General features: G+C 44.2%; 2 protein-coding genes across 2 annotated transcripts in view; both read right to left on the bottom strand.

The window, feature by feature from the left end:
- Positions 1–270: 270 nt before the first annotated feature.
- mcl1a (MCL1 apoptosis regulator, BCL2 family member a) lies at positions 271–7,425 on the bottom strand. The gene is made up of 3 exons (XM_079879954.1): positions 6,596–7,425; positions 2,799–3,049; positions 271–483 (listed from the first exon to the last, which is right to left on the bottom strand). Exons 1-3 carry the CDS (start codon positions 7,011–7,013, stop codon positions 367–369), a joined length of 786 nt encoding a protein of 261 aa, XP_079736080.1. The 5' UTR covers positions 7,014–7,425; the 3' UTR covers positions 271–366.
- Positions 7,426–7,515: 90 nt separating this feature from the next.
- ensaa (endosulfine alpha a) overlaps positions 7,516–10,000 on the bottom strand; it is a 2,817-nt gene continuing 332 nt past the window's right edge. The window contains exons 2-3 of the mRNA XM_079880013.1: positions 9,374–9,496; positions 7,516–9,286 (exon numbers count right to left, since the gene is read on the bottom strand). Coding sequence (XP_079736139.1) covers positions 9,116–9,286; positions 9,374–9,496 — 294 coding nt within the window. The 3' untranslated portion in view covers positions 7,516–9,115. The remainder of the gene's footprint in view (positions 9,287–9,373; positions 9,497–10,000) is intronic.

Below are 10,000 nucleotides of genomic sequence, written 5' to 3' on the forward strand. Positions count from 1 at the left end.
GCTCGCTTCTCGTTCCCGAAAGGCCGAGCTCAGCGGAGGCCGGCTCATCTTACCCCAGGACCCCGAGGCCCCGGAGCTGCAGAAATGACTTCCAGGGAAGCAAACGTGCATAAAGCCCTGTTGTTTATTTACATGTTTACAAGGCATAATCACATGATGCACACATCAAGAGTTCTCTCCAGGATATTTTTTATAAAAATAAATCTGACAAAGTTAAAATCTTGGGTCGTATCTGGATCAGGAAGAGCCCAATCGTGTGGCGTGAGTCAGGCGCCGGCACAGAGCCGAGTCGGGCCGGAGTTCAGCCGGAGTTTAGCCAGAGTCACTTGTGCATGTCAGTGTCCATGTCGGAGCGACCCGTTCTCGTCACCGCATCAGGAAGGCCAGGCCGGCGCCGATGCCCGCGCAGCCCACGACCGCCATCAGAGCGTTACGCACCATCGACTCCACGTCCTCCTTGCGGAAGAACTCCACAAACCCTTCCTGCAGAGAGAGAGAACACACACATGAGCAGGAGACACACACACCAGACCTGACACCTGAGCTCAGCTTCACTTCTGCTCAATGAACTCTGTGTGTGTGAGAGTGTGTGAGTGTGTGAGTGTGTGAGTGTGTGAGTGTGTGAGTGTGTGAGTGTGTGAGTGTGTGAGTGTGTGAGTGAGTGTGTGAGTGAGTGAGTGAGTGTGTGAGTGTGTGCACATCTATCTTTGTGAGGACCAGTTTGAGTTTTAGACCATTGGAGTGAGGACAGAGAAAGTAAAGCGAGAACATTTTAAAATAAGACCCCTTTAAAGGCCTGTTTGAGGGTCAAGACTTGGTTTTAGGGATAAGGTTATGATGAGGTCAAGGGTCAGTTTAGGGTCAGGGGTCGGGTTAGGCACAGTTGTGATGGGTAAGGTTAGGGTAAGCAGCTAGAGAATGCATTGTGTCAATGAATGTCCTCATAAGTGTGTGTGTGTGTGTGTGTGTGTGTGTGTGTGTGTGTGTGTGTGTGTGTGTGTGTGTATTCTGCAGAAGGAAACACAAGCCGTTGTCATTTAGAGATGTTCACTCAGTTGCCTTGCGTCTCATTGTCCACACTATCCATCCTGAACCGTGTGAGATTAGAGTGTGTGTGCCAGAGTATAGTGTGTGCCAGAGTATAGTGTGTTGAAGAGTGTGTGCCAGAGTATAGTGTGTTGAAGAGTGTGTGTGCCAGAGTATAGTGCTGAAGAGTGTGTGCGTGCCAGAGTATAGTGTTGAAGAGTGTGTGTGCCAGAGTATAGTGCTGAAGAGTGTGTGTGCCAGAGTATAGTGTTGAAGAGTGTGTGTGCCAGAGTATAGTGCTGAAGAGTGTGTGTGCCAGAGTATAGTGCTGAAGAGTGTGTGTGCCAGAGTATAGTGTTGAAGAGTGTGTGTGCCAGAGTATAGTGTTGAAGAGTGTGTGCCAGAGTATAGTGCTGAAGAGTGTGTGTGCCAGAGTATAGTGTTGAAGAGTGTGTGTGCCAGAGTATAGTGTTGAAGAGTGTAGTGTTGAAGAGTGTGTGTGCCAGAGTATAGTGTGTTGAAGAGTGTGTGCCAGAGTATAGTGCTGAAGAGTGTGTGTGCCAGAGTATAGTGTTGAAGAGTGTAGTGTTGAAGAGTGTGTGCCAGAGTATAGTGTTGAAGAGTGTGTGTGCCAGAGTATAGTGTGTTGAAGAGTGTGTGCCAGAGTATAGTGCTGAAGAGTGTGTGTGCCAGAGTATAGTGTTGAAGAGTGTAGTGTTGAAGAGTGTGTGCCAGAGTATAGTGTTGAAGAGTGTGTGTGCCAGAGTGTAGTGTTGAAGAGTGTGTGTGCCAGAGTATAGTGTTGAAGAGTGTGTGTGCCAGAGTATAGTGTTGAAGAGTGTAGTGTTGAAGAGTGTGTGTGCCAGAGTATAGTGTGTTGAAGAGTGTGTGCCAGAGTATAGTGCTGAAGAGTGTGTGTGCCAGAGTATAGTGTTGAAGAGTGTGTGTGCCAGAGTATAGTGTTGAAGAGTGTAGTGTTGAAGAGTGTGTGTGCCAGAGTATAGTGTTGAAGAGTGTAGTGCTGAAGAGTGTGTGTGCCAGAGTATAGTGTTGAAGAGTGTGTGTGCCAGAGTATAGTGCTGAAGAGTGTGTGTGCCAGAGTATAGTGTTGAAGAGTGTGTGTGCCAGAGTATAGTGCTGAAGAGTGTGTGTGCCAGAGTATAGTGTTGAAGAGTGTGTGTGCCAGAGTATAGTGTTGAAGAGTGTGTGTGCCAGAGTATAGTGCTGAAGAGTGTGTGTGCCAGAGTATAGTGCTGAAGAGTGTAGTGTTGAAGAGTGTGTGTGCCAGAGTATAGTGTTGAAGAGTGTAGTGCTGAAGAGTGTGTGTGCCAGAGTATAGTGTTGAAGAGTGTGTGTGCCAGAGTATAGTGTTGAAGAGTGTGTGTGCCAGAGTATAGTGTTGAAGAGTGTAGTGTTGAAGAGTGTGTGTGCCAGAGTATAGTGTTGAAGAGTGTAGTGCTGAAGAGTGTGTGTGCCAGAGTATAGTGTTGAAGAGTGTGTGTGCCAGAGTATAGTGTTGAAGAGTGTGTGTGCCAGAGTATTGTGTTGAAGAGTGTAGTGTTGAAGAGTGTGTGCCAGAGTATAGTGTTGAAGAGTGTGTGCCAGAGTATAGTGTTGAAGAGTGTGTGTGCCAGAGTATAGTGTTGAAGAGAGTGTGTGCCAGAGTATAGTGTTGAAGAGTGTGTGTGCCAGGCCGTTGTGATCTGCATATCGCGATACACATTAGTGATATTTGGCTATATTGCGCGGCGCTAATAGAGTGACGGACTCACCCAGCCGTTGTTGTTCCGCAGCCAGTGGTGCTGTTCTGAGATCAGGTATGAGGAGATCTGCTGTGCCACGGCCTCCACACACTCCTCGCGCCCGCACTCCTTCAGGCGCGCACACACCACCGCCCCGAACGCCACCAGGCTCGTGATGCGGCCCCAGTTCGTGCTGCCGTCGCTGAACATGTTCTTCGCTATCGAGCCGATGAAGTCCATCCAGTCCTTCTCAGAGTCCATGTGGAGACGCTGCAACATCCCTGAGGAGACAGAGCAGAGTCAACTACTGAACCCAGATCAGGTCACACAACATCCCTGAGGAGACAGAGCAGAGTCAACTACTGATCCCAGATCAGGTCACACAACATCCCTGAGGAGACAGAGCAGAGTCAACTACTGATCCCAGATCAGGTCACACAACATCCCTGAGGAGACAGAGCAGAGTCAACTACTGCTCCCAGATCAGGTCACACAACATCCCTGAGGAGACAGAGCAGAGTCAACTACTGATCCCAGATCAGGTCACACAACATCCCTGAGGAGACAGAGCAGAGTCAACTACTGATCCCAGATCAGGTCACACAACATCCCTGAGGAGACAGAGCAGAGTCAACTACTGATCCCAGATCAGGTCATGTATACACTACTGATCCCAGATCAGATCACACAACATCCCTGAGACGACGAGAAGAGTCAACTACTGAACCCAGATCAGATCAAATATACACTGAGACACCCAGTGTCAACAACTGAACTCAGATCAGCTCACAGGAACAACTGAACACATGACTCACACATGAATCTCTCCTCATGCAGTTCTGGTGTAGTGTTTATTGCACTACTGCATGATGCTGATAAAGGACACATTTCCCTTTGGTTTTTCAATCAGAATTGTGAAATGTAATCAGAATACATTACCTAAAATGGAATGTAATCTACTACCTACAATGTCATAGATTACATTCCTAACTAGTTTTAGTTAGACCAGCGCCGGGAGCGCAGACCATTTGTCCCATCGTTCAACTAGTAGAAGTGGATTCGGACACCCCGAGTGCACTTGCTTTAGACCATACGCTCAGATCATTAAAGGGGGGGTGAAATGCTATTTCATGCATACTGAGTTTTTTTACACTGTTAAAGAGTTGGATTCCCATGCTAAACATGGACAAAGTTTCAAAAATTAAATTGTACGTTTGAAGGAGTATTTCTGTGCCAAAAATTGTCCTTCCGGTTTGTCACAAGTTTCGGAAAGTTTTTTTCGAGTATGGGCATGTGTGACGTCAGATGTAACGGAATTTCCTTATATGGGTCCTAAGGGCACTTCTCCGGTAAGATCGCGGGCGCGCGCGCACTCGTAGACCAGAGCAAGAGAGCGAAAGCAGTACCTCATCTAAGCGCTCTGCTCGGCTTTAGGGAAGTCAGTGTCACCAAAGAAGTGGGTTTTTGGTTGCCAGGGCAAGACAAACCTGCACAGATTCCCAAAGAACCCAGCGTTAAGGGAATAGTGGATGCAGTTTGTTTTTCCGGGGCAAAAACGAGTTGATCATACAACAACTGAACTCAGATCAGCTCACAGAACTATTGGACTCAGATCAGATCAGCTCACAGGACTATTGGACTCAGATCAGATCAGCTCACAGGACTACTGGACTCAGATCAGCTCACAGGACTACTGGACTCAGATCAGCTCACAGGACTACTGGACTCAGATCAGCTCACAGGACTACTGGACTCAGATCAGCTCACAGGACTACTGGACTCAGATCAGCTCACAGGACTACTGGACTCAGATCAGCTCACAGGACTACTGGACTCAGATCAGCTCACAGGACTACTGGACTCAGATCAGCTCACAGGACTACTGGACTCAGATCAGCTCACAGGACTACTGGACTCAGATCAGCTCACAGGACTACTGGACTCAGATCAGCTCACAGGACTACTGGACTCAGATCAGCTCACAGGACTACTGGACTCAGATCAGCTCACAGGACTACTGGACTCAGATCAGCTCACAGGACTACTGGACTCAGATCAGCTCACAGGACTACTGGACTCAGATCAGCTCACAGGACTACTGGACTCAGATCAGCTCACAGGACTACTGGACTCAGATCAGCTCACAGGACTACTGGACTCAGATCAGCTCACAGGACTACTGGACTCAGATCAGCTCACAGGACTACTGGACTCAGATCAGCTCACAGGACTACTGGACTCAGATCAGCTCACAGGACTACTGGACTCAGATCAGCTCACAGGACTACTGGACTCAGATCAGCTCACAGGACTACTGGACTCAGATCAGCTCACAGGACTACTGAACTCAGATCAGCTCACAGGACTACTGAACTCAGATCAGCTCACAGGACTACTGAACTCAGATCAGCTCACAGGACTACTGAACTCAGATCAGCTCACAGGACTACTGAACTCAGATCAGCTCACAGAACTACTGGACTCAGATCAGCTTATAGAACTACTGAACTCAGATCATACAACTGAACTCCTGAACTCAGATCAGCTGACAGAACTACTGAACTCAGATCAGCTCACAGAACTACTAAACTCAGATCAGCTCACAGAACTACTAAACTCAGATCAGCTCACAGAACTACTAAAACTCCTGGACTCATATCAGCTTATAGAAATACTGAACTCAGATCATACAACTGAACTCCTGAACTCAGATCAGCTGACAGAACTACTGAACTCAGATCAGCTCACAGAACTACTAAACGCCTGGACTCCGATCAGCTCACAGAACTACTGAACTCAGACCAGCTCACAGAACTACTAAACGCCTGGACTCAGATCAGCTCACAGAACTACTGAACTCAGATCAGCTCATAGGAACTGACCATGAGACACATATGAATCTCTACTCATGCAGTTCTGATGTAATGTTTATTGCACCATTGCATGATGCTGATAAATGATACATTTTCTTTCCCTTTTTAAAAAAAAAATCAAAATGGTACAAAGATGCCATTCAAATCATAAGTAATCTAATTTAAAAAAAAAAGTAATCTAAAAGTAATCAGAATACATTACCTAAAATGGAATGTAATCTACCTACAATGTCATGGATTACATTCCTAACTACAGTTAGTCACGTCATTTGCAATCTGAAAAAGATACATTTGCATAATACACAAGTTTGCGATTATACCGAAATTATACCTAATTCCGATGGCCCCGCCCCCTTTTGACTGACAGCACATAACCGGCTCTGGCCATTGGCAGCACTAAACTGCAGAGTTCACGTAATATCTCGCACTGATATCATTTTTATTAGCGATGCGTTAAAACTGTTCCACTCTGCACTTCTGAAGCGGTTAGTCAGTGTTTCTGAAACCTCCTCCCCCACACTGAGCCGAAGATAAGCGGAACTCCGGCTTTCCGAGAAGCGCGCTGACGAACTCTGCGGTTCACCAGATAAAGCCTACCGAGAAAAACCCCACCGAGGAACAGAAACGGCTTTATTTACGATCACAGAACTATAAAAAATACAAAATTAAACTAAAATAGACTTAAGTGACAAATATCACTATCAGAAACGACACAAATAAACAGAATAGAAATAAAATTGTTATTATATATTATTATAATTTTGTTTTAACTATTCTATAAACTGACATCAAGTGACTAGTTTACTCTGAAATCAGACACTCATTTTAGAGTAATAATTTATACTGTAATCTTCTGATGAGTTGATCTATGCTTGGCTTTAGTACTTTAAATATTAAATAAAAAAAAGACAAAGTCAAACAGCCGTACAGGGAGCGCGCATGCGCGCGTCTTACCTTTGTATACTATCTGGTGTTTCTCGAGAATCTCCCCAACGACGCGCCTCATTGTCGGCAGCGCCTGGTTATGGTTCTGCTCCGGTGAACACATTCCTGTGTGTGTGCGATAGAAAACCAGCAGGAGCTGTCGGGTATCACGGTCCAGTTCTGCGGACCCGAGCTCGTCTGAGTCCGGAGTGGACGGGAGAGAGCCGTCGGTCGCGGACACGAAGCGGCCGTCGAGCTGGAGGCCTTTCAGCCCGCTCGTTCCGTTCGTTCCCGGTCTCACCGGCTTTAACGCGGAGTCCATCTCATCCGCGCACCCGTCCAGCTCGTCCTCGTTGTGCGCTTTCAGCGAGGGCACGAGCGTCGTGTGCGCGCCCTGTGCTAAAAAACTCATCGCGGCCGTTCGCCTGATTCCTAAAGACAGAGTCATAATTACGCTTACAAACAGAAAAAAAGGTTACAGATAAAACTTAAATACGACCTGAACGATTAAGATTGAAGCTTATATTTTCTTTAAATTAAGAAGGTTAAAGCGCGAAGACGACGGTTATAGTGCTCGTGATGGTCGACACTCTTGTGCGAGTGAAGCGGAAGTAGGTAGAACAAGGATGGGTTTTATATTGTCTGCGTCATGACGTGTCTTTTGCGTAATTTCCTTAACTCCGCCCCTAATATCCATATATGGCCTTCCTCTCTAGCGCTTCCTAGGAATTTCTCAATGTTCTTACCGAATATTTAGAACTGACTGAATGGAATGTTTCACCTAAAGGTCAGAAATGTTTTATAAACCACGTTGTATTCGAAATATTGTTGGATGAAGGTGAATATATATATATATATTAATTATTATTAATTTAATGTTGATTCTGGGTGAATTCTTTATATAATTTCAGCTCAGTTTAGTGAAATACAGGCCTGATGCAAAGTAATTCAGTCAAATCAGGAGGAGCTCGAGCTGTGAGGTGGAGAGATCAGTCAGTATGTAAAACTGAACCTGATATAGTGACCCTTTACCCTCTGACTCACGCTGAGCCAGCTTTACACTCAACACACCAGCTCACACTCCATACACACACACCTAGGCGTTGCTTTTGGAGTCTTTATATGATGTATATCTTATTGAATAGATATGATTACTTTCTGTCAAGTATTTTCAATAAAAAAGCTCAGTGTTGCTGTCACTATAGAGACCTCTAGTGGATATTGGCCTTCTATGATTATATATGACAATAGACTTGTAAATATGTGTTTGAATTATTGATATTCATGTGGGCAAAGCACTCAGAGCACAGTCTAACGTAATGTAAACTTTTATTTTAAAAAACTACCATAAAAATCTTCACTCCAATATTTTACACTCATAGCCTACATTTTACACAAGTTTCTTTGCATTGTGAAATTAGTGGAACGTTTTACTCTCTAATATAAAGCATACTCTCATATTACTACACTTTTTATGTTCTTTGTTTTGCTAAAAAAAAATCTTTTTATGCTCTTAAATGATTGTACACTTTTATATGTATTTATCCGTCATGCAAAACAAAATGTTATTTTAGCTTTAAATTATTTCTGCATCATGGCAATGTTTATTGCACCTTTAATTTTCAGATTTAATCAAAAACACGTATTATCGCAATTAATTATTATTATTATTATTATATTTTATAATCTAACCGTCATGAATATAATGCCACAATGCTGAAAACAAAACCCACAATCCTACACAACAGTGTGAGTAATTCTACATCACAGTAACAGTACATCATCAGCCAGTGTTGATCCTGATGTTATTAAAGTGCGTGAGAAATCTGGAGTTTATTAGTTCAGTCTGAGGTAAAAACTGTCAAACTGCTTCAGAAAACAGAACAGTTTATATTTATACAGGATTCTTTGATGAATAGAACATTCAAAAGAATGGCGTTTATTTGAAATAGAATCTTTTGTAACATTATAAATGTCTTTACTGTCACTTTTGATCAATTTTAAGCGTCTTTGATGAATAATGCGTCTTTTTTCAATCTTACTGACCCCAAACAGTGAGTGCTAGTGTGCCGTTGCTCATCAATACCTCGTGTCAGGCCTATAAAGCACACGTTACTCCTCCACTGGACTGGTTTGGGACGCGCCCTGCTGGTTTCGTCAGCTCTCTCTCTCTCTCTCTATCTCTCTCTCTCTCTCTCTCTCTCTCTCCCTCTATCTCTCTCCCTCTCTCTCTCTCTCTCTCTCTCTCTCTCTCTCTCTCTCCCTCTCTCTCCCTCTATCTCTCTCCCTCTCTCTCTCTCTCTCTCCCTCTCTCTCTCTCTCTCTCCCCTCTCTCTCTCTCTCTCTCTCTCTCTCTCGCTCTCTCTCTCCCTCTCTCTCTCTCTCTCTCTCTCTCTCTCTCTCTCTCCCTCTCTCTCTCTCTCTCAGCCCAACCCTAGTGAATCTGCATCTTCAGTGTCTGGATTTTCTCTAGAGGTTTAGATCCCTCAGCTACCCCCGAGAATAAGCGCTATGACTCGTCTCAGTGTGTGTGTGTGTGTGTGTGTGTGTTTATCCGGCCAGTTTGCTGGCGAGAGCGCTGGGTTTCCTCTGAGGAAGATCCTGTGGTTTGGGAATATGGCCTCCGGTCACCAGCTTCTCTTCAGGGCCGGTTGCCAGCACGAGTTTGCTCTTCATCTTGGCTTTTGCCATGTTATAATCGCCCGAGTCAAAGTACTTTTGCTACAAGAGGAGAGATTTACACGCATTTAGATCATAGTTCACTCAAACATGAAAATGATCCCTGGATGTACTGTTGGCTCTACTCACTCCTTTCTGAAGCCTCTTCATCAGAAAGCCAGAACCGCCTGGGTTTTGTCCCAGATTTGGATATTTTGCCTTGAGTTTTGCCTCTTCGGACAGTATTGGGTTACAGATCTTTTCCGGAGAATCCTGCAAATACACATTTTTTAGACATTTCATTATATTTATTTTTATTTGATATTTTACAGTTAATATCGCTTTAAATTATGATATTTTCCTGTGAAGCTGATTTGAAACTATCTGTAACGTATAAAGCTGCATTGAAACAATCTATATTGTTAAAAGCGCGAATTAAAAGGTGATTTGACTTGACAATAAAGCGCCATATGAATATGAATAAATGTGATTTGACTATTTTAATGAATCAGTTCCGTCAAGTTATCAGAGATAAATATTTAATTATAAATATTTATAGACAAAAATAATTTATCTTGATACAAGCAAAAATGTTTACATTTGACAAGCGGCGAATATGTATACGACATGTTCTGCACTAACAAAATGACAACAAACACCGACCAATAGGAGTCTACTATCTATGTGACTGATGGACTGATCGACCAATCAGAGCGAGGATATGCTCGCAGGGTGGGCGTGACCTCGGCGAGGATCCGTTAAATCACGATTTATTTT

This window comes from Squalius cephalus (genome assembly GCF_949319135.1).
Source record: "Squalius cephalus genome assembly, chromosome: 8".
NCBI classification, from domain to species: domain Eukaryota; kingdom Metazoa; phylum Chordata; class Actinopteri; order Cypriniformes; family Leuciscidae; genus Squalius; species Squalius cephalus.

Coding starts and splice junctions, on each gene's coding strand:
- mcl1a (XM_079879954.1), bottom strand. CDS start 7,013: ATGACTCTGTCTTTAGGAATCAGGCGAACGGCCGCGATGAGTTTTTTA. Junction 3,050..6,595: donor ACACCAGATAGTATACAAAG/GTAAGACGCGCG, acceptor CTGTCTCCTCAG/GGATGTTGCAGCGTCTCCAC. Junction 484..2,798: donor TGCGGAACAACAACGGCTGG/GTGAGTCCGTCA, acceptor CTCTCTCTGCAG/GAAGGGTTTGTGGAGTTCTT.